The 24,246-nt window shown below is 49.5% G+C and overlaps 2 protein-coding genes across 2 annotated transcripts in view; one reads left to right on the forward strand and one right to left on the reverse strand.

Moving 5' to 3' along the window:
• Positions 1–427, reverse strand: part of DPP8 (dipeptidyl peptidase 8) — a 54,036-nt gene extending 53,609 nt beyond the window's left edge. Inside the window, exon 1 of the mRNA XM_056865828.1 lies at positions 407–427. The gene's annotated coding sequence lies outside the window, so the exon portion shown is untranslated. The remainder of the gene's footprint in view (positions 1–406) is intronic.
• A 7,445-nt stretch (positions 428–7,872) lies between these two features.
• Positions 7,873–22,930, forward strand: HACD3 (3-hydroxyacyl-CoA dehydratase 3). The gene is made up of 11 exons (XM_056865834.1): positions 7,873–7,965; positions 9,105–9,147; positions 11,925–11,998; positions 14,702–14,866; positions 15,817–15,868; positions 17,651–17,761; positions 19,069–19,196; positions 20,363–20,475; positions 21,442–21,548; positions 21,964–22,095; positions 22,844–22,930. The coding sequence occupies exons 1-11, from the start codon at positions 7,873–7,875 to the stop codon at positions 22,918–22,920; spliced, it is 1,095 nt and encodes a 364-aa protein (XP_056721812.1). The 3' UTR covers positions 22,921–22,930.
• Positions 22,931–24,246: the final 1,316 nt, after the last annotated feature.

Raw genomic sequence — 24,246 nt, forward strand, 5'->3', positions numbered from 1 at the left:
CGTTGCGTTGTGGGGGAGGGTTCTTTTAGGGTGGGGGTCCAGGCTTCCGACGCTTCTCCGCCCCAGCACTCCCCCCCTCCCGAGGGGCTGCCCGGGTTCTTACGGGGGGGGGGGGTTTCGGAGGTTGCATTCCCCCCCAAGGGTCTTGCCCCCGCTGGGCGGGTCCAGCCGGCTGGCGCTGGGAGGGGGAAGGTGGGGGGGGCAGAAGCGGACCTGGGAGGGGGGTCCGTGCCCCCACCTCCACCCCTGCAGCGCTCCTCCCGGCGCTGGCAGCGTCGCCTTGGCACCGGGCTGGCAAGGGCAAGGCGATCTGGGCAGGGGGTGGGTGGGGTGGGGGGAGGCAGAGTTGGCAGCCCCCTCCCCACCATGCAGGCGCCTCCCTCCCTGCCCGGTCCCTGCGACTCACTCCGGGGCGCGGCGCCTGCCTGCCTGCCTGCCTGCCTGCCTTCCTCCCGGGGACCCGGAGGCCGGTGCAGCAGCAGCAGCAGCTGCAGCAGCTGCAGGAGCGGCGGGGGGGTGGGGATCGGCGGGGGGGGCGACTCCCTTCCGTTTCCTCGTCTCCCTCCTCCAAGCAGCAGCAGCAGCAGCGCCGCCCCTCGCGGGGGGGGGGCAGGCCGTGGCTGGGACGCCCGGGGGGTTGGCTTTGCATTGCACATTGCGTTGCAGGCTACGCCTGCAACGCAATGTGCAATGCAAAGCCAACCCCCCGGGCGTCCCAGCCACGGCCTGCCCCCCCCCAACGCTCCCATAGAATCATCGCGTTGGAAAGGACCACCAGAGTCATCTAGTCCTGCGCAATGCAGGACAGTCACAACTACCTCCCCCCCACGCCCCCAGTGGCCCCCTACTCCATGCCCAGAAGATGCCCCAGGTGCCCTCCCTCTCCGCATCTGCCTAAGGTCAAAAGAATCAGCCTGTAGCTCCTAAAGGCGGAGAAGGGAAGAACGCCAGGTGGCAGGTCACACGTTGGACACAGGCCCCAGAACATAAGAACATAAGGAAGGCCCTGCTGGATCAGACCCAGGTCCACCAAGTCCAGCAGTCTGTTCCCACAGTGGCCAACCAGGTGCCTCCAGGAAGCCCACAAGCGAGACGACTGCAGCAGCACCATCCTGCCTGTGCTCCACAGCACCTAATATAATAGGCATGCTCCTCTGATACTAGAGAGAATAGGTATGCATCATGACTAGCATCCATTTTTACTAATAGCCATGAATAGCCCTCTCCTTCATGAACATGTCCACTCCCCTCTTCAAGCCTTTTAAGTTGGCAGCCATCACCACATCCTGGGGCAAGGAGTTCCACCATTTATCTATGCCTTGATGTGAAGAAATACCTCCTTTTGTCTGTTTGGAATCTCTCACCCTCCTGCTTCAGCAGATGACCCCGCATTCTGGTATTATGAGAGAGGGAGAAAAGCTTCTCCCTGTCCCCTCTCTCCATACCATGCATAATTTTATAGACCTCTTTCCTGTCTCCCCTTAACCGTCTTCTGTACCAGAGGACTGGAGAATGGTCAATGTAACACCCATTTTTTTAAAAAGGTTCCAGGGGGACCCAGGAAATTACAGGCTAGTAATCCAGGTAAATTGATGGAAAGCATTATTAAAGAAAGAATTGTCAAGCATATAGAAGGGCCGTCATTGCACCCCTGGGGCTGTCATTCCAGTCCCAGGACACTTCTGCTAGTCCCGGGGGCTGTCATTCCACCCCTGGGGGCTGGTAATCCGGTCCCTGAACACTGCTGCTCATCCCAGGGCCTGTCATTTCACTCTGGGGGCTGTCATTCCAGTCCCAGAGTAGTGTATCTGGGCTGAGAGGCCTTACTGGAAAATCCATTCCACGTTTTCTTTGCAACTCTTTGTGCGCTGTAATGTATTTCAAAGGAGCTCATGCGAGGCGATGGGCACTCCAGGCTCCCATTAGCTTCAGTGGGCTGTGCGGGTGGGAATGTGTAGATTGACGGACCACATTTTGCTTCCGCCCAAAGCTGGAAAGTTGTGCCTTTTCCTTGGGAGTGCAAAATAAAGCTGGGTGGTGAGGGGGAGGCAACAAAACTGGCCTGGCTTATTCCAAACGGGACCAAATGGACATTTTAATGAAAAAGACGGGACAGCCAGGAAATGTGGCCAAAACGGGACCGTCCCGTTCAAAACGGTACGTATGGTCAGCCTAAGCAAGAGCTGTTTCACATTTGACTGTTCCTTGTCATGGCTGCATATTGCAATGCCCTGACAGGCAAGGTACCTTACTGATGCTAAAATTATCAGCAGTGCCTTTCTAGCATCTCGCATTTTCTTCTGGTGGCCTGCTGAAAACCTGCTCTGTACGTTTATTCCTGCTTTAACAGACACTATAGCTTGGACAGCTGCAGGCTGCACGTTAGCATTCTGATGGGTCTGAAATCTAAGCAGTGACCTTCTTCCAGTTTGAGTGGCCGTTTTGAACAACAGCTTCATGTTCATCCTTGTCTCTTGATGTGTTTGGAAGAGGAACGTTCATGTCATTTGCTGCTGAGCGACAGATAGCACAATATGCTTTTTCCATTGCTGCATCATGAGAGAGCCATTCATTGGTTCTTTTCAAAGTATCTTGGTACTGTCGGCCTGGCTTTTGCTTCCCGTTAGAAGCTCTCTTCTCTGAAGAGGGAAGTGTCACAATGCAGAATTGGCTGTAGGTCGTTAATAATAATACGTTGGAGTGGTTTGAATTATGAGCTGTATGTGGCCACCAGAGGTGTTCTATTGACATTTTCTTTGGGTTTGTCTAGTAGCAAGCTGTGCCTGGGTATCATTCTGGCATTTCCAATTATATTTTTTACCATATCAGCAGATATTGTCGTTGCAAAAATGCTTGCTGTAGCTCCTTCAAGTGAGTATCTCTGTCTGAGGGGTTGGAGCAGATACGACTATAGTGTAGGGCTCGGCTCTAGACAATGGACAGTTTGATACGGTTGGGGTGGTACCTGGAGGCATGTAGACATGTTTGCTGATCTGTCGATTTCTAGTACAATGTGGTGCTTGTGCGTCCCTTGTGTATCCATACTGTGGTGTCCAGGAAACTTATTTCTTGTTAAGGGAAATTCAAGATTGATTGTGGAGTGGAAGTTGTCGAAAGCCTGGCGAAATCTTTTGAGGGCTTCTTTGCCATGAGTCCAGACAAAGAAATTGTCATCAATTAATCTCAAGTAAAGGAGAGGTGTCAATGGATAAGAGTTCAGAAAATGCTGTTCCAGATCCGCCGTGAAAATATTGGCATGCTGTGGAGCCATGCGGGTGCCCACGGCTGTGCCACTGATTTGAAGGTTTAACTCCACACCAAACCTGAAGTAGTTGTGGGTGAGAACAAACCTGCAGTGTTCAGTGGCAAGATCCTCTGTTTGGGCCATAGGTACAGGTCTTTTAAGGCAATGTATAAATTGTACAATAAACACACAAATAAATACTAGCAAACAGGAACAAAGCCCCTAAGAATCATGGCAGTTGTAATAGGGTACAGCAGGAAGGTAGGACAGGACTGTGCTTCAGCTGCCATTGCAACTGAGCCCCTCATATGGGCACTGGTTTCCCGGGGGGGGGGCTAAGCCCCCATGGCAAAGTTTGGGGGGGCTCGAGCCCCTCAGCCCCCCCATAGTTTATGCCTATGCAGCCCCTTTAACCCCCGGGCCCTTGGAGTGCGCTGCTGCCATTCACTCTGCTGCTGCTGTGGCCACCGTTAAGCCAAGAGCCCCCGGGGCTGCGCTTCCACAATCAAACACAGGCAAGTTGCCAGAAGCTGCTCCTTCATTTTCATGGTAGCCTAGCCGGCAGTCAGGAAGACCAAACTGGCAACCACCAAACCCGGGGCCAAGGGAACAACACCTGGGGTTCGTGGGCGAGGTCCCAGACACAGGGCCTCTCATGGCCGCCTCTCTCCTGGGCCCACCCTAGGTTGCCCGGCTTTCCCCTTCTCACCGCTTGGCCACCTGCAGCCATGAGCAGGTGTTACAGCTGTGTCTTTTTTGCTGTGTCTACTCCCTGCTCCTCTGCCACGGTGTGAGCTCTAGTCCTGTGGCAAACCCATAAACAGATTCCAGCAGATGGCAAGTCCACGAAAGCAGTTTTATTGATTAGACTCGACAGGTTACAGAAGCCATATTCAGGATGACACTAGCAAGGGGCTAAGGCAAGGCACATGGCATATATGGAAAAGCAAAAGGAGATAACCAGTAACCCAGGCAACCCCCCTCCCAGAGGCAGGAAGGAGTACTTGGCATTTCTCACACTAAAGGAATCTGTGAAGGACTCTATGAAGTCTAAACATGGGGCACGGACTGGCCTTGGAGAGAACTGCAAAACGACACCTGGGAGCACAACCATGAACTGTCTTCATGGCCTGCTCCTGACACACGGCCCTACTTGGTCATTGCTCAGCTGCAGGAAGACCCATCCAATCAGGTGGGCGATGCCCTTGGCACGGGGTTATGGGCCCAGGCCACTAATTTCCAAGTGCTGGTGTTGAGCCAACTATCAGTCCCTTCTGTGGGGCGCTGGCTGGCTGGAGACGTGGGAGGCCGCCCCAGACCTGCTGGCCACTCCAGTCCCAGATGAGCGTACCTGGGCTTAGAGACTTTACTGGAAAACCCATTCCACGTTTTCTTTGCCACTCTTTTTGTGCTCTAATCACAACCATTTCAATGGAGCCCAAGCAAGTCAATGGACACTCCAGGCTCCCATGATCTCCAAGGGGCTGGGCCTCCTCTCCCACTGTTTCTTGATACGCCTGTATTATTATATTAATTCCCAATGACAATAACACAGTAGGAGGTTGAGAGTTCAAAGCAGTCTGTTTATTAGGCCCAATATACAGACCGGGTGAGAATTGCCCCAAATGCACAGGACAATTCACACACCCGAACAAAGGATTGCAACAACTGCCTTGGTGAAGAAAAATTAATGGACTTTCTAAACCATCTTAATAATATTCATCCAAACATTCAGTTTACCATGGAAAAGGAAATTGAGGGTAAACTCCCATTTCTTGATACCCTTGTCATCCGTAAAACAAACTTTCAGTTAGGTCACAAGGTATACCGGAAACCAACTCACACAGATCGCTACTTACACAAAAACTCCAACCACTACCCCCGACAGAAAAGAGGAATAATCAAAACATTAGTGGACCGTGCAAGACGGATCTGTGAACCACAGTTTCACAAGGAAGAAACTAATCATCTAAATCACGCACTGCTAGCAAACGGCTATTCCAGAAATGAAATCAGAAGGGCCATTAAACCAAACAAAAATCAGAAAACTCAGGAAAAACAGTCTCCCATAGGAAAGGTATTCTTGCCATTTATTAAAGGCGTCACTGATAGGATGGAGAAACTTTTGAAAAAACATAACCTACAAACAGTGTTTAAACCCAACAAGAAAATACAACAGATGCTACGATCAGCAAAAGACAAAAGAGACCCCCTCACCTCTGCAGGAGTATATCGTATACCTTGCAGCTGTGGACAAGTTCACATCGGGACCACAAAACGCAGCATACAAACAAGGATAAAAGAACATGAAAGATACTGCAGACTTGGCCAACCTGAGAAATCAGCAGTGGCTGAACATTGACTGACCCAAACAGGACACAGGGTCTTATTCCAAGACACTGAAAGACTGGACAATTCTACCAACTATTTTGTCAGATTGCACAGAGAAGCCATTGAAATTCATAAACATCAGCACAACTTTAACAGAAAAGAAGAGAGTTTAAGAATGAATAAGGCTTGGCTTCCTGTCCTGAAAACCTCTAGACTAACAAAGACTACAGTCCACAATAGCCATGCAGATTAGCTTTGGATTTCACACATTAACAGATCAGGATACAATGGTTCCATATTAACATTCCACACCCTCATTAGCACATTACCTTGATACTTACAGGACAATGATTAGCACATGACCTTTGATACTTTTTGCAGGACAATGATTCAGCTCAACCCAACCCCTTTCTGACTATATCTTACTCTTCCTACACACTTGACACTGAGAGACACTGTCCTTCAGTGTTACTCCTCTGAAGATGCCTGCCACAGCTGCTGGCGAAACGTCAGGAAAGAAAATACCAAGACCACGGTCACACAGCCTGGATAACCCATGAGAACCGATTGCAACAACGTTTATAACTTTTGGTCAGGGGTGTTACAATTACGTCATATAGTGTGTAGAGACACAAAGACCCAATAATGGACACATTTGGATTAGCATAGGCTTATCGGTGTGGTTTCGAGGCGTGGATTTAGGCGGCTACATGATCTGTAGCGGAGAAACGAAACATGACATTTTTATTTGACACCCTTAAATCACTGCCTTGGCGGCTAGCTGTACCAGGCTGGCAAGGATGACCTCACTAGCACCTGATAGCAATGGCTGCCAGCTTATGCTAACTCATGTGCGTGTGTGTGCGCGCGTGTTAAGTGCTGTCAAGTTGCTCCCGACTCATGGCGACCCTTTGAATGAAAGCCCTCCAAAATGTCCTACCTTGGACACTAGTGAATATGAACCAAGGAATAATACTTGACCCCTTATACGTGGGGCATTGCCGTGATATATGTGTGCAGAATATGGCATTGTGCTAGATCACTGGTTCCCAACCAGGGGTCCGTGAGAACTAAATTAAGGTCTGCGAAACAAACTTATAAACCCATAATAATTAATATTGTCAATTAAAAGTTCTCTATTATAAAAATACATATTCAAATATCATTCTAAGTTTAATGTTGAACTAACAGTTAGGATTAAAGTTTATTTTTCGAATTCTCAAAATTTTTATTTTGACCCGTGGGGTCCCTGCCCCGAATGAAAAAGTCCGAGTGGCCCCTGGTCAAACAAAGGCTGGGAACCACTGGGCTAGGTGCTAACCCTGACGCCCCGGGCTTAGCATCTTCAGGAGCGTGAGGGTGCGGACGGAGTATCAAGGCATACATTTCCAATCACCACGAAGAGGATAGGCCGGACATTCTCTGGGGCTCGCTTGTCGTGGGTGCGAGTCCCTCCCGGGAATGTCACCCCCCGGCTCTCCGGATCCGAGCGCTCCCATCCCGAGCGGGACCCCCGCCGGCAAGAGGCCGGCAGCCCCGGAAAGGCCGGCCCGGCCGCACTCTGGGAAAGGGCTGCAGAGGTCCGGAGGAGGGGGCGGCGGCGTGCTTATGTTAAGTTAAACATTAACTTCTCTGTCCACCTAAAGAAAAGTTCTGTGTAACTCAAAAGGTTACCAAAATGAACAGGTCTGGTAAAAACATGTCACTTGTCAGCATTTTTTTTGCATGTATTGGGTTAAACTGAAGCAAGGGTCAGTTGCTTTTTTAAAGTGACTGGAATGCATCCTCCCCTTGTGCCACTAATGTGGTTGACCGGTCACTAGGCATTATGTCCTGTATGCGATGGGGTTCCGAGGCTTGAAGACAAGCGTGTGCGGAAGCCCTCTCCCTTGCCCAGACAGCTCTTGGTTGGCTAGTATGGGCAATGGTACCGGGGGGGTCATGAGACCTTGTAAATGGGGCCCCCATTACAAAAGCCACGGCAGGGCTGGATCTACATGGGGACCCCCTAAATGCATCCCGCTCTGATGGGGAGCGTTGGTTGAATGGCTGCATGCCCGGGACGCACCTCCTCCGCACCTCTGCAGCCCTTGCCCGGAGCGCGGCCGGGCCGGCGGGGCGCTGGCAGCCGCACGAGCCCCCTGCTGCCCAGCCGCTCCCCCTCCCCGCCCGGCCGGCCAGCCAGCCAGCCACCTGCCCGGGCCGGCCGAGGGGGCCGGGCTCAGCTGCGGCGCCTCCGCCCGCCCGCCAGCCCGCCCTCCCCGCCCCACTCCGCTCCGCTCCTCCGGTGCGCCAAGATGCCGGGCGCCGGCGGCAGCCTCACCCCGCAGGTGCACTGGGCGCAGCGCCACCGCGAGCTCTACCTGCGCGTGGAGCTCAGCGACGTCCAGGTGAGCGGCCCCCCTCGCCCCCCCCCCCACCTGGCGGGCCTCCCCTCGCCTCGGCCCCTCGACAGGGCTGCGGCCTCGCTGCAAGCCCGCCCGGCTTGCCCGGGAGGGGGACAGGACACACGCCCCGGGCGTTGGCTGCGGAGAGGCGACGGGGGGAGGGGGCGCCCCCCCCGCAGTGTGGGCCTCTCGGAGGAGACCCCCCTGACCCCTCCCGCTGAATGGATTTGCGCCCCGTCCCCCCCCCCCGGTGGCAAACTGCGCATCGGCCTCTCCACCTGGCGTGGCGATTGCAAGGGGGGGGCAGCTCTTCCCACCCCCATCCCTGCCTCTCTGGGATGCCTGCAGGTGTTCGGTACCAGGTTGAAGTATAGTAGCCATTTTGGTGGGGGGGGGGTGACCCCTTGGCAGTGGGCTTGGGAGGGAGCATGCCCAAGCCCTGCCAGCAAATCTCCTCTCTATACCTGCCATCTACACCCCCCCCCCCCCATCTCAGCAACGGGAATTTCCCAGGGCTCTTTTTTAGGGAAATGGGAGTGGTGTTCCTTGCCTCCGGACCCCTGAGGCTGGTAGCGATGCCGGTTTCCAGGTGGGAGGTGGGGATCTCGCAGAATTACCGCTGCTTTCCAGACTACGGAGATCCGCTCCCCTGGAAGCAATGGCTGCTTTGGAGAGTTAACTCTATGGTGATATACCCTGCTGAAGTCCCTCCCCAGGCTCCACCCCCAAATCTCCAGGAATTTCCCAACCAGGAATTGGCAACCTCATCACTGAGACCAATGAGAATAGCACTGGATGTCGCTGAGATCCCTTTCCTCCCATATTCTTTTGGTTTTGGCAAACCAGTTAAAGCGTCAAACAAACCGAGTCGCTCCTAGTAGTAATGCAACACTACTTATTTATTTAATTAGAGTTAGGCCCTAATTTTCTCCACAATGGGGGACCCAAAGCAGCTTACAACATCATCGTCCTCACCTCTATTTTCTCCTCACAGCAACCCTGTGAGGTAGGTGAGGCTAAGAGTATGTGACTGGCTCAAGGTCACACAGCGAGCTTCCATGTCAAAGTAGGGATTCGAATCTGGGTCTTCCGGGTCCTAGTTTATACCATGCTGACTCTCAACTCTTCCTTTTTCTCGGCAGGATCCTGACATCACAATTACAGACAATGTGCTCCATTTCAAAGGTAGGTCAGATTGGCCTGTGTTTGTTTTCCTACCATCTTCAAGTACTTGAAAGGCTGTCATAGAGAGAAGGGGGGCAGAGTTGTTTTCTGTTGCCCCAGAAGGTCGAACCGGAACCAGCAGGTTGAAATTAAATCCGAAGAGTTTCCATCTAAACGTTAGGAAGAACTTTCTAACAGAGCAGTTCCTCAGTGGAACAGGCTTCCTCGGGAGGTGGTGGGCTCTCCTTCCCTGGAGGTTTTTAAGAGGCTGTCAGCAACGCTCATTCTATGGCCTTAGGCAGATCATGAGAGGGAGGGCATCTTGGCCATCTCCTAGGCATGTAGGGGTCACTGGGGCTGTGGGGAGGGGGAGGTAGTTGTGAATTTCCTGCATTGTGCAGGGGGTTGGACTAGATGACCCTGGTTGTCCCTTCCAACTCTATGATTTCTTGGGGAAAAAAGGTTTGGGCAAAGAGGTTTGGGGTCATATACCTGGTCAAGAGCTTTTGTCAGTCCAGGTAATTTGGTTACTGAATTTGTGCTGGCAGCCCTCTGACCCTGGGGTTGTAAGTGGATATGTTTCTAGGTAATAGTTTAATTTGAAAGGCAGTGACCATATGCCCATGTAGTTTCATCTATAAAATGGGAACCTAGCAGCCCAGGTGTACAAGCTGTACAGAGCTTTTAAGTGCATTATATACTTTAAAATATTATAAAATTAGTAAATAATCTTCTTTTTGGGAGGTTTTTAAGCAGAGGCTAGATGGCCATCTGTCAGCAATGCTGATTCTGTGAACTTAGGCAGATCATGAGAGGAGGGGCAGGAAGGGTTGCGTCGGTGCTTGGCTCATTCTTACATGCCCAGGATAATGCCAATCACCACTTCAGTATCAGGAAGGAATTTTTCTCCAGGCCAGATTGGCCAGGGATCCTGGAGGGGTTGTTGTTGTTGTTGTTTTTGCCATCTTCTGGGCATGGAGTAGGAGTCACTAGGGGTGTAGGAGGGGGGAGGTAGTTTGGAATTTCCTGCATTGTGCAGGGGGTTGGACTAGATGACCCCGGTGGTCCCTTCCAACTTTGTGATTCTATGTGAAATGAGCCGTCAAAGCTTCTCTGTCTGTTTTGATATATTTTTTGGGGAAACTGTTAGATATTTACATGAGGACTAGGAACTTGAGCACAAGGCATTCTTGTCTTTAAAAAACACAGTGCTTTCCAGGCGTCCTGATCTAGAGTGGTATTTTTGTGCACACAACCCCACATTTGAATATGTCAGTGAAAACGTCCACATTTCCATAATGGGTCCAACTGCAGATAAACATCCCTGATAGCATTGTTGAATTATAGAAGAGGAACTAGCGCTCTGCTTGAAAGGGAAACGGGTTCCTGTACGGATGGAATCATTGCCTGAACCAGGTAGGGGTTGAGCTACCATACCATACTGAGTTTGCTATACGTCTACGGAATGGCAGGATCAGACCAGTACTGTACAAACCCTCCCTAAAAAAACCCCTCTACCGCATCACACTTGAATGCGCTTGTATTGTGTTGGAAGTGTGTGTCCGTGGGGTGCAGCTGAAGCTCACCGGCATGATGTAGTGGCTAAGAGTGGTGGTTTGGAGCGCTGGACTCTAATCTGGAGAACCGGATTCGATTCCCTACTCCTCTACATGAGCGGCAGAGGCTCATCTGGTGAACTGGATTTATTTCCCCATTCCTCTGCATGAAGCCAGCTGGGTGACCTTGGGCTAGTCACAGCTATCTTAGAGCTCTCTCAGCCCCACCTACCTCACAGGGTGTCTGTTGTGGGGAGGGAAAGGAAAGGTGATTGTAAGCCGGTTTGATTCTTCCTTAAGTGGTAGAGAAAGCCGGCATATAAAAAACAACTCTTCTTCTTGTATTGGAAGTGTATGTGCGTGGGATGCATCTGAAGCTCACCAGCGTGTGTAGTAGTTAAGAGTGGTGGTTTGGAGCGGTGGACTCTGATCTGGAGAACCGGTTTGATTCTTCCTTAAGTGGTAGAGAAAGTCGGCATATAGAAACCAACTCTTCCTCTTCTAAGTGGTAGAGAAAGTCAGCATATAAAAACCATCTCCTTCTCTTGGAAGGCATGCAGGGGAAATAAATGAAATAAATTTGGGTGCCTGGTATCTGATAGCAAAACAGGGAATCCCACAGATGATGAGGCCTGGTCATATAACCCTCCGCACAGTTACGCCCTGCTAAGTCCATTGACTTGAGTGGAATTAGAAAGGTGTAACTCTGCGTTGCTTCCTCAGGTCTCCTGAGCCACTGTTGGATTTGATGCCTTGCCATATTCTCACAGTTGTGGGCTTGTTTTGTATTTCTCTTGTCATGTGAGTTCTCTCATTGCCGTTTCTATTGGGTCTCTGCTGAATGCCCTTAAAAAAAAAAAGACCAAGTTTTTGCCACTTGAGAATTGGTCTGAAAGCAAAGAAGCCTATGGGCTTTGAAGGGGTTTTGGCCATTTAGACCCAGGCTATCCCTTTCGCACAATTCTCCAGTATTTTTTTGCGCTTTGGTATAAAAAGACCCATTGAAATAAGGAAGCAGAACAGTCCTTCAGTAACAGCCATGTACTTGTGTGTTCCGGTAATTCCTCTGCATCGACCTGTTCTGTTTTTTTTTTCCCCATTCAACACAACTGACACTATTCTGACACCACTACATAAGGCAGCTGTTTAGACAAACTTTATAAAAACAGATTCCTGGTGTGTGTGTCCCCCCCCCCCCCCCGAATGCTTGTAAAACCTTTATCCGTGTTCCTATTTTTCTAGCTCACGGTCATGGCGCCAAAGGGGACAACATATATGAATTTCAGATTGAGTTCCTTGAACCCGTCAAACCGCAGGTATGGATCTTGGCTTCTTGCCGTATCTCATGTACCCAAGTAATATTTTTCTGGCAATGGAAGAGCTCCCCCCTCCCCCACAGATGCACATTTCCCATCTGTTTGTAGAACTCAAGATGCAAGTCCGTTTTTAACTTGTGGAATGTATGGCATCTGATCATGCATGAGTGTGCGTATATAAGCACACTGTGGCACATGTGTAAACCGCAGCGCCGCGTGGGCAGGTGAGCGCTCCCTCCTGTGCGAGAGAGATGATGTCCTCGTTCCATTCCCGGTAACGGAGTCCTCTGCTTGGCTATCTAGGGTTGCTTTGTTATGCTTCAGAGGTCCATGAATTATCTATTGGATACCCAGGTTACCAAGTGATAGGTGTTGCGCTTATCATAGGGAATAATCTCCTCTGACTTAAACCTGCAAGAAAGCTCTCCCAGTCTTCCAGGGGGAAAAGTTGCAGCATGCTGCTGCCCTGGGTTCATCTTCAATTCTGACCTGGGTTCTTATCGTGATTTTAATGAGAGCAAGACCAACAACACACACCTCAGGTTAGATTTACACAACAAACTGGTGCACCATACTAGCAACTGGAAACACCCATGTAAAAGCATACAACAGGCATCTTATTTCCACACCCCTGGGAACAAAGTATAGCCAGTGTGTTGTGGTGGTTAGTGTGTCGGACTGGGATCTGGGAGACCCAGGTTCGAATCCTTAAAAAAAAGTAATTTAAATGTTGGTAGCATTTGGCTAAGCAAGGTACATAAAGAGAGAAAAACCTGTTAGATTGCATAACACATTTCATATCCTGTCTAGAAATTCTGGTCAGTCAAGTACATAAAGTGTGTGGGCCATGGCATTAAGCCAAGAGAGTGAGCAGCTCGCCTCTGACGGAGGTAAAACCCCCGTTTGGTTGCCTTTTGGCGTGTTCCTCGCTAGTTCTAAAGAGCAACCGCCTGAATCCTGGCTCAGTGGCTTCTCTTTTCACCAGCATCGGCCTAACCCCTCAGATGCTCTACTTGCTTGGCTCCCTGCTGCGGATCTTGCATGTGGGTTGAAATGCCTTGCTGCAGAGATTGGCAACTTCAGAACTTCTCTCAAAGGTTGAGCAATTCTGGTTTCAGCATCCACTTTGTAACAGCCGCAGAAGTCATACATAAGAACATAAGAAAGGCCCTGCTGGATCAGACCAAGGCCCACCAAGTCCAGCAGGCTGTTCACACAGTGGCCAACCAGGTGCCTCTAGGAAGCCCACAAGCAAGATGACTGTAGCAGCACCATCCTGACTGTGCTCCAAAGCACCTAATATAATAGGCATGCTCCTCTGATCCTGGAGAGGATAGGTATGCATCATGACTAATATCCATTTTGACTAGTAGCCATGAATACCCCTCTCCTCCATGAACGTGTCCGCTCCCTTCTTAAAGTCTTCTAAGTTGGCAGCCATCACCACATCCTGGGGAAGGGAGTTCCACAATTTAACTATGCATTGTTTGAAGAAATACGTCCTTTTGTCTGTTTTGAATCTCTTACCCTCCAGCACATGACCCTGCATTCTAGTATTATGAGGGAGAAAAGCTTCTCCTGTCCACTCTCACCATACCATGCTTAATTTTATAGACCTCTATCATGTCTCCCCTTAAACGCCTTCCTTCCGAGCTAAACAGCCCTAAGCTCAAGGCCCAATTACAGAATCCAGCTGCTGTTCCTAGACACTTAAGACTCAATGTTTCAAAAATTAAGGGGCTGTGAATTTAATGCTGAGTAAAAGAGCTAAATTTTATGTGTTAAAAATTTTTTTAGCCGTTTTTCTCTTTTGTGGAACTCCACAATATAAATAAAACTGTATTTTAAAAACCCCAATAAAAACAATTGTAAAACAAAAAATAAAAAAACCCAACAATTGTAAAAGCCCATAAAAAGTCATTGTTTAAAAATTGCAATTAAGTCACGAAGTAAACGATGCCCATGAAACTATCGTATGATTTGCATTTATTAAGTTCTGCTAAGTTAATACAACAAGTGTTATGATTTCTGTAAAAAGCACTGGTGTATAATGTTGGAACCAAGTTTTGAAACATATCTAGACTGTACAAGGATGTTTAACCTACTGCTGTTGTATTTTTATTTTTGCTGTTGTTGTTATTATACACTAAACTCAAAATAAACAGTTATTTTTAAAAAAAAAAACCCTCCAATTAGGACTGCCAATACATAAAACCGAAATCAGTCCAATGGAGCCCCAAATAAAACTGTCTTCAACTACCTCCTGAAGATCGACAGAGAAGATTGTTCCTTAATCTGGGAGCCGCCACCAAAAAAGACCCTCTCTCATGTAACCACTTGAGAAGCCTCTTTGATTGATGGGACAGTCAGGAGGACCTCTCCAGTCACACTCTCCTAGCCCCACCTTCCTCACAGGGTATCTGTTGTGGGGAGGGGAAGGGAAGGTGATAGTAAGCCAGTTTGATTCTGCCTTAAGTGGTAGAGAAAGTCTGCATATAAAAACCAACTTCTTCTCTTTCTCCTCTTCCTCTTCTTCTTCTACGTGGACTAATAACCTGGCACAGATTTACTGGCAAGGCTGAAGTACTCTCCAAGCCCCCAGTGGAGATGTTCCCCTTCATGTTTCCCATGCATTTTCTTTTCTTCAAAACAAGTGTGTGCCCTCCCCCCCCCCCCACGGCTTACTGTGGTTGCATTTTCCAGCCTGTCTGTAAAGTGACCCAGAGACAGCTGAACATCACTGTGAAGAAGCAGGGGAGCCAGTGGTGGGAACGGCTGACCAAGCAGGAGAAGCGGCCACTCTTCCTCGCACCCGATTTTGACCGCTGGCTGGATGAGTCGGACGCTGAGATGGAGCTGAAAGCCAAGGTACAGCCCAGCTGGCGATCTGAGCCGACAGTGTGGCTTTTTTGGGATCACTGTTAGCTCTCTTTACCGGCTACCCAAGCTCCAGCTATAGGAGGAAAGGTTTTCTAGAAAGTTTAGGAAGGAGCAGGTTTTTAGCTGACTCACTGATTTGGAGCGCTGTGGGGCTGTTAGAAGTTACTCGATAGGATGGCTTGTTTGGAGAGCCAGCATGGTGTAGTGGTTAAGAGCAGCAGACTCTAATCTGGAGAACCGGGTTTGATTCCCCACCCATGAAGCCTGCTGGGTGACCTTGGGCCAGTCAAAGTTCTCTCTGAACTCTCTCAGTCCATGCAGGGGCAGGCAATGGCAAACCCTACGGGGTTGCCATAAGTCAGCTGTGGCTTGACGGCGCTGTATACACACACAATGTAGAAATGTGAGCTCGGCTTTGAAGGTTAGCAATAATTGTCCAATGGGGTGTAGTGGTTAAGAGGAGCGGACTCTAATCTGGAGAAATGGGTTTGATTCCCCGTTCCTACACATGAGCAGTGGAGTCTAATCTGGAGAAACGGGCTCAATTCCCCACTCCTCCGCATGAAGCCTACTGGGTGACCTTGGGCTAGTCACAGTTCTCTCTGAACTCTCTCAGTCCCACCTACCTCACAAGGTGTCTGTTGTGGGGAGGGGAAGGAAAGGCTTTGAGATTCCTTAAGATAGAGAAAAAGCAGGGTATATAAACCAACTCTTCTTCTTCTTCTTCTTGGTGTGTGTGTGTTTGGGGGGGAAGCCTGGGGGGAAAGAGCTACGGCTTGTCCCCCCTCCCCGCCCCATTGTACACCTTGCTCTGGACTCCTGTGCTCAACATCCAGTTCCCAGGCATGAAAGGGCAAAGGCCTGATCAGAAAGTCCGCTGGCAGCGGCTGCTTCAGAACAGCACTAATGTTTTTCCAAATCATCTCTCTGATTTCCAGGAGGAAGAAAGAATTAACAAAATCAACATAGAGAACAGAATTCCTAAAGACCGTAAGCCTTTCAAATGTTTTTTGGTTTTAAAGTACACATGTTGCTGTAAGCAGTCTTCTCCTTTGTCTCTAGGGTTCGGAAAGTCCTGGAGATTTAGGGGAGGAGCCGGGGGGGGTAGGGAGGGCCTCAGCGGGAATAATGCTACAGAGTCCACCCTTCAAAGCATCCTATTCCTCCGGGGGAGCGGATCTCTATAATCTGGAGGTCAGTTGTCATTCTGGGAGCTCTCCAGACCCCGCCTGAAGGATGACAACCTTATTTGTATCCTCAAAGATTGCCTCCCTACCTTAGGTGTGATTGGGGTTCATTGGGGAGGGGCCATAGCTCAGTGGTAGAGCATCTGCTTGGCATGCAGAAGGTCCCAGGTTCAATCCCCAGCATCTCCAGTTAAAGGGACTAGTCAAGGAGGTGATGTGAAAGACCTCTGCCTGAGACCCTGGTGACAATATTGACTTTGATGGACCAAGGGTCTGATTCGGTATAAGGCAGCTTCGTGTGTTCATGTAAAAATTAGGGGAAGGTCTGCAGTGGAAAGTCCTGTTGGAATGAAACTGAAATTTTGTAATAGCTTAATCTAGTGTTCAGAGTAATGCAGGACTCATATTTAGCAGGGGTGGGGGAGCAGACGAATGCGCCGAAGGGCAGGAACCCAAGGGTCCCCATTCCTTGGCTCTTAGGCTGGGGCTAACAGATGGAGACCTGCAATTGCCAGGTTGGTGGATCTGGACCAGCTCAGATTTTTCTTTGTCTCTTTAAGTAGTTTCAACCCCCATCCCTTGGGCCTAAAAATTCATGAATGTATACGACGCGAAGAGTCGTGCGCTTGAAATTTCATCCCTGTGTAAACCTCTCTTTGCATGCGGAGGAAGATTTTGGTGTGTGTATTGGCGTGCTCTGGCATTAAAATGTGTGAACCCCCCTCCCCACAATCCTGTGTCCATACTCAAGCTGTTCTAGACCGTGCCACAAGTCCTTGGAACATCAGTGCTCTAAGATCCGAAGTATTTCTATCGCCTGATGATACCAAAGCTCGGAAGAACTTTTTCTTTGGCAAGAATAAATGCCCTTCCTTCAGCAGTTCTGGGGGGCAGATACAACAAAGTGCCATACTCAGATAGAACATGTAGATGGGGAGGGGCTGTGGCTCAGGGGTAGAGCATCTGCTTGGCATGCAGAAGGTCCCAGGTTCAATCCCCGGCATCTCCAGTTAAAGACAACTAGGTGATGTGAAAGACCCCTGCCTGAGACCCTGGAGAGCCGCTGCCGGTCTGAGTAGACAATACTGACCTTGATGGACCAAGTGTCTGATTTGGTATAAGGCAGCTAGCTCCATGTGTGTTCATGCTCACAGGACAAAGTTGAAACTATCGAACATATGATCATGGAATGTCAGATATTTAATGAGCTGAGGGCCAGTTTAATTACTCCTTTATTTAAAAATTTGGAAATGTCCAATGAGACATCTGGCAGTACTAGGGCACAGGTGACATGGCTGTTATCATCTGATAATGAATGATTCTGTTACTCTGTATCAAAATTTATAGGGTCAATAATTAAATACCAAAAGAATAACCCTAAGTAAGGTTTTTTTTTGTTTTGTTTCTTTGTTTTCTGCTCAAGGCTATAGCTGTATGAGCAGTGATAGATGGATGGATGAGATAGAATGCTATAAAACAAAGGGAAAGGATGTCTTGAAATTGCCCTGGGGTCTGTTTTCCAAAGGTGACCGCATGCTCTCTTTCGTTCTCTGCTTACCCTAACGGGTTCTCTAATGGGTTGCAGCTTTCCGGCACCTGAAGAGAGGGTTCTTGTTCATGTACAACCTCGTTCAGTTCCTGGGCTTCTCCTGGATTTTTGTGAACATGACGGTTCGGCTTTTCATGCTGGGAAAAGGCAAGTCCCGTTTCTTCTTCGTCTCGTCCCTGCGAGCTGCCAAGATGCATAGAATTGGATCCTGATGCCAGTAGCCCCTTGGACCAATGCCAGACCCTGACTTGGGCTGCTGTGTTTGATCCCCGGCCCTCAGTTCCAGTGTGGTGTAGTGGTTAAGAGCGGTGGTTTGAAGCGGTGGACTCTGATCTAGAGAACTGGGTTTGATTCCCCACTCCCACGCATGAAGTCAGCTGGGTGACTTTGAGCCAGTCACACTCTCAGCCCCACCTACCTCCCAGGGTGTCTGTTGTGGGGAGGGGGAGGGAAGGTGATTGTAAGCTGATTTGATTCTGCCTTAAGTGGTAGAGAAAGTCAGCATATAAAAACCAACTCTTCTTCTAACCGTGGCTCGGTTGGAGGTTCTTGTCCTTGGGTGCAACTCAGGCATTAAGGAAGAAGTATCTATATTTTGCAGTTGTTCTAATGTTGTTGTGTGACCTCTGATTGTTCTGGGTTGAAAATTAAGTACAGGGTACATGAAAAGCCATAGTATTCCCCGTCACTATGTATGGGTGTGAAAGTTGTGCAATGAAGAAAGCTGACAGGAAGAAAGTAGGTTCCTTTGAAATGTGACTGAGGAGAGTTTTACAGATACCGTGGACTGCCAAAACGACAGTTCAGTGGGTTGTAGATCAAAACAAGCCTGAATTCTTTCCAGAAGCTCAAATGACTAAACAGAGGCTATTGTACTTTGGTCACATAAAGAGAAGACAAGAGTCATTGGAAAAGATGATAATGTTAGGAAAAGTTGAAGGCAGCAGGAAGAAAGGAAGACCCAACATGAGATGGGTTGACTCTAGAAAGGAAGCCACTGCCCTCAGTTTGCAAGACCTGAGCAAGGCTGTTAACGATAGGACATTTTGGAGGTCATTAATGCATAACACAGAGATGAAAAACCAGGTATTGGCTTATCCATGGGTGTAGTGTGGGTAGCAGACTGGCATTCTAGGTGTGACTTTATGGTATGGATCTAAAAAGCCACGGAAGACCCAGGGCAAGGACACTGAGTCTACTGTCTCCCCAAGTTGCTGCCCCCCTCCTCAGCCAGTCGCTGTTATTCAGAGTACACGGAGGTCCCATTTCTCCATCAATGATGAAGCCGTTTACCATGAATTTATCCCCTCCCCTCCCAATGCTATCTCAGCCAGTAGCCATCACTAACTCTTGTAGCAGTCAGTTCCGCAAGCCAATTATGCAACAAAGGTTCTTTCATTTCCCTGTTCTCCAGTTAATGCTTAAACTAAACGGGTGCCTGCCTTCCTTTGCAGATTCCTTCTTCGATACGTTCCATGCCACCTCAGACATGATGTACCTGTGCCAGACGCTGGCCGTGATGGAGATTGTGAACACCTTGATTGGCCTCGTGCGGGCTCCTTTGGTGCCCATCTTACTGCAGGTAGAGAATTCGGGAAGCCCTGGCCAACCATTTGCTTTTAAGCAGCGATTCTGAACTGAGCAAAGGGCCGAGGGATCAACATCAGCTGAGCCCACTGACTTGCTTCCATGACCATGGGCAGAGCCCTCCTTAACCCTTGCTCTCCCATTGGGAGCAGCAAACAAAGTTTGGGCAGAGAACATAAGAAAGGCCCTGCTGGATCAGACCAAGGCCTATCAAGTCCAGCAGTCTGTTCACAGTGGCCAACCAGGTGCCTCTAGGAAGCCCCCAAGCAAAACAACAGCAGCAGCACCATCCTGCCTGTACTCCAAAGCACCTAATATAATACACATGCTCCTCTGATCCTGGAGAGAATAGGTATGCATCAGGCTAGCCTTTATTTTGACTAGAAGCCTTGGATAGCCCTCTCCTCCATGAACACTTCCATTCCCCTCTTCAAATAATCAGGAGGCTAGAGCAACTGCCCTATGAGAAGCGGTTAAAACGCTTAGGGCTGTTTAGTTTGGAAAGAAGGCGGTTAAGGGAAGACATAATAGAGATCTATAAAATTATGCACGGTATGGAGAGAGTGGACAGGGAGAAGCTTTTCTCCCTCATAATACTAGAATCTGGGGTCATCTGCTAAAGCTGGAGGGTGAGAGATTCAAAACTGATAAAAGGAAGTATTTCTTCACACAATGCATAGTTAAATGATGGAACTCCCTGACCTGGGATGTGGTGATGGCCACCAACTTGGAAGGCTGTAAAAGGGGAGTGGACATGTTCATGGAGGAGAGGGTTATTCATGGCTACTAGTCAAAGTGGATACTGGTCATGATGCATACCTATTATCTCCAGGATCAGAGGAGCATGCCTATTATCTTAGGTGCTATGGAACACAGGCAGGATGCTGCTGCAGTCATCTTGTTTGTGAGCTTCCTAGAGGCCCCTGGTTGGCCACTGTGTGAACAGACTGCTGGACTTGATGGACCTTGGTCTGATCCAGCAGGGCTTTTCTTATGTTCTTATGTAATGGGGCCTCTGCCCAACGTGTGGCCTGCCATCTGGCGTTCTTCCCTTCTCCGCCTTTAGGAGCTACAGGCGGCAGCTCGGGTATTTCATTCCTCCCCCCCCCCCCAGTGTAGACATTGCTGCAAGTCTCTTTCTTTCAATCCCTCCCTCTGCAGGTCTTTGGGAGGAATTTTATCCTATTTGTTGTCCTCGGAGGGGTGGAGGAAATGCAGAGCAAAGCTGTCGTCTTCTTTGTCTTCTACATCTGGAGCTTGGTGGAGATATTCAGGTATGGGGGGATAGGGGCACTTTTCAGGGCTCCAGTGGCTCCGCCTGTTCTCCCTCCCTGCCTTTTACATCTGGAACTGCCTTTTGGAACACCTGCAAGGGGCTGCCTCATGCCTGTCTTTTAATCTCACCTTTGGCTTACCTGTAATGGGAACAAAGGCCCTTTCCATGTATCTCTCTTACCTTTTGCTCTCCTCTATCTATCCAGTGGTTGAGACTGTCAGCCCCATGAGAAGGGGCTGTGGCTCAGTGTTAGAGCATCTGCTTTGCATGCAGAAGGTCCCAGGTTCAATCCCCAGCATCTCCTGTTAAAGGATTTGGGAACAGCTAATGTGAGAGACCCCTCCCTGAGACCCTGGAGAGCCGCTGCCAGTCTGAGTAGACAAGACTGACTTTGATGGACCCATGGTAGGAGGGGCTGTGGCTCAATGATAGAGCATCTGCTTGGCATGCAGAAGGTCCCTGGTTCCATCCCTGGCACCTCCCATTAAAATGACCAGGAAGTAGGTGATGAGAAAGAGTAGCAATCTGGAGATGAACAAGGAATGACACTTCACAGGAGAGAAGGTGCTGACCTCACTATCCTATCCAACTATCCTCTTGCTGCCCGCTGCAGGGTCTTCTTCTCGTCTTCTTTGTACACCGGACATTGCCTATTCCAGCAGGAAAAGCTCCCCAGTGCAGCCATTCCTGCCCAATTGGGCTTCCTTCTGGCTTCGAAGTACATTGAGAAACAATGTTCTCAGTAGAGGAAGGACCATGGTTCAGTGGGCAGAGCATCTGCTTGGCATGCAGAAGGTCCCATGTTCAATCCCCGGCATCTCCAGCTGAAAGGAGCAGGTGGTAGGTGATGTGAAAGGCCTCTGCCTGTCCCTGGAGAGCCACTGCCAGTCAAGAGTAGACAATACTGACCTTGATGGACTGACGGTCTGATTCATTATAAGGCAGCTTCATGTGTTCTCTCCAGGTACCCCTTTTATATGCTTTCCTGCATTGACATAGAGTGGAAGATCCTGACGTGGATCCGCTACAGCATCTGGATCCCCCTGTACCCTCTGGGGATCCTGGCAGAAGGTATGCTCGAAAAGAAAGGGGCCGCCAGCTCCTAGGTTAATGTGGTCTGCTGCTCCAGGCTGGAAAGCCAAGACAGCTTTCAAAAACCAAGATTCCGGGCAGGGATTTTTCCATCCCTGCAGTCCTGGGTTTGGTCACCATGTGCTCCCACTGGGAGAGTTAGTGCTGCCAGCTCCAGGTGGGGAAATACCTGGAAATTTTGGGGGCGGAGCCTGATGAGGGTGGGGTATGCAGAGGGGAGGGACTTCAATGCCACGGAGTCCAATTGCCAGAGCGGCCAATTTCTCCAGGGGAACTGAACTCTGTCACCTGGAAATCAGTTGTAATAGCAGATCTCCTGGAGGTTAACAACCCTAGTTGGGTTTGCCCGCCAGGGAGGATACAGCGGCCTGATCCTGTTCCCTTCTGTTTCCAGCCGTGACCGTGATTCAAGCCATCCCCGTCTTCAGCAGAACGGGGAGGTTCAGCTTCTCGCTGCCGTCTCCCCTGAGCTTCACCATTCCGTTTTCGGTGGTTCTTCAGCTGTATCTGGTGGCCTTGTTTCTAGGTGAGTTTCAGATCGTCTTGTCTCAAAACTTCTTTTTGAAAGGACTGGTGGGATCAGGGCCACCTTTAGGCAGAAGAGTAGCTTGTGCATGCCCAGTTTACACAACTGTAAGCCTGGACCTGGATGGCCCAGGCTGGCCTGATCTCATTGGATCTCAGAAGCTAAGCAGGGAACGGCCCTAGTCAATATTTGGATGGGAGACCACCAGGGAAGTACAGGTTGCTACACAGAGGCAAGCAATGGCAAACCACTTCTGTTTATCTGCCCTGACCTGGATGACCCAGGCTACCCTGATCTCGGTATATCTCAGAAGCTAAGCAGGGATGACCCTAGTCAGTATTTGGATGGGAGACCACCAGGGAAGTCCAGGGTTGCTATGCAGAGGCAGGCCATGCCAGACTACCTCTGTTTGTCTTTTGCCCTGACCTGGATGGCCCACCCTAGACCGATCTCATCAGACCTCAGAAACTAAGCAGGGTTGGCCCTGGCAAGTATTTGGATGGGAGACCACCAAAGAAGTCCAGGGGCGTGATGCAGAGGCAGGCAATGGCAAACCACCTTTGAACGTCCTTTGCCTTGAATACCCTCCAGGATCACCATAAGTCAGCTGTTACTTGATGGCACTGCTCACACACAATAGTCCATATGGGTCGCCACAAGTCAGGCGTGACTTGACAGCATGTTCCGACACCGCCATGTGAAGAAAGCTGCCTGAGGAATGTGACTCGCCTTTTCCCTTTCCTTCCAGGGCCATTTGTCAACTTCCGTCACCTCTACAAGCAACGGAAGCGGCACCTGGGCCCGAAGAAGAGGAAAGCACACTAGGCTTCAGCGTTGAGCGCACTTTTCCCGGAGAGAGGGCCAGGCTCCCCCATCTTCAATGTTTTACTTGCCCAGTTCACCTGAACTCTTCTTTTGTACAGCTCTGGTTCTTTCCCGTTTCTCTTTCTCCTCCAAGGGGCTCAATTTGGCTGCTCTCTGACCGAGTTAAAGCAAACAGTAGCCATCAAATGTATCCTGCATACATGCAAAAAAAATAACAATAATAAAAGGCACCTGGTGGGAGAAGAGGCAATGAATGGAAGCAAGTGCTTTCCCACTAGAGTAGTATTTTTGCTGACTTGTTAAGCCCTGACAGTAGTCAGAGTGGGAGGAATAAGTAGCTGGTAGAGTTGCACCCCCTTTTCTCCCAACCACAGCAGGAAACTCCCCACCCACCCACCCCCCGGTTCCTTTCTTCTAAGATCTTTGAGTTGGATGAAAATCTTATTGATTAAAGCAGACTGTTCTGTAAGAGGATACCCCCCCCCCAACACACACTAGCCATCCCAGGGAAGCATGTGGCTGGTTCCAGAGAGCCTCCCCTTTCTTTGTGCATCCCCTCACAAACAATCACCAATTCGCTTTCAGCTCAGGAGGGGTTTTTTGTTTTTACTAAAAAAGGTTTTTCCCCATTCAAGTTCAGGTCCGGAACTCTTATTTTATGAAGAGTACAAAGGGCCAAAACGGACAAGACTTAAAAATCAGGGCATTCTACCACTCTTGGAGAAATACACAGATGCAGACATGTGTTAATCTGCACCCCCTAACCCCCCCCCCCCCCAATTGTGCTTCCACACATACACACAATCACCAATTCACATTCAGCCCAGGAGGTTTTTTTGTTTTGTTTTTTAACTAAAAGGGTTTTTCCCCATTCAAGTTCAGGTCTGGAACTCTTGTTTTATGAAGAGTACAAAGGGCCGAACAGATGAGACTTAAAAATCAGGGACTTCTACCACTCTTGGGAGAAATACACAGGTGCAGATGTGTGTTCATCTACACCCCCTAACCCCCACCCCAGTATTAGTACTATAAAGGGGGAGGGGAGTCAGGTTTTAAGTGCTAATGGCTAGCAGGGCGTGGATGGAAGAGGTGGGTATGTCCGCTACTGAAAGTGTGTGGGGGCTAAAGCATTATCACTACCCCCCTGCCCAGCACATATCTGAATCGGGGGTGTGGTTTTTTCTGAAAGTGAGCAAATGGATTTCTAATAAAGATTTTAAGAACACTCTTTTGGCCTTTGTACCTCTTTTAAAGAGCCATGGTTAAGAGCAGCGGACTCGAACCTGGAGAACTGGGTTCGAGTCCCCTCTCCACGTGAAGCCTGCT

This window comes from Euleptes europaea, chromosome 20, assembly GCF_029931775.1.
Source record: "Euleptes europaea isolate rEulEur1 chromosome 20, rEulEur1.hap1, whole genome shotgun sequence".
NCBI classification, from domain to species: domain Eukaryota; kingdom Metazoa; phylum Chordata; class Lepidosauria; order Squamata; family Sphaerodactylidae; genus Euleptes; species Euleptes europaea.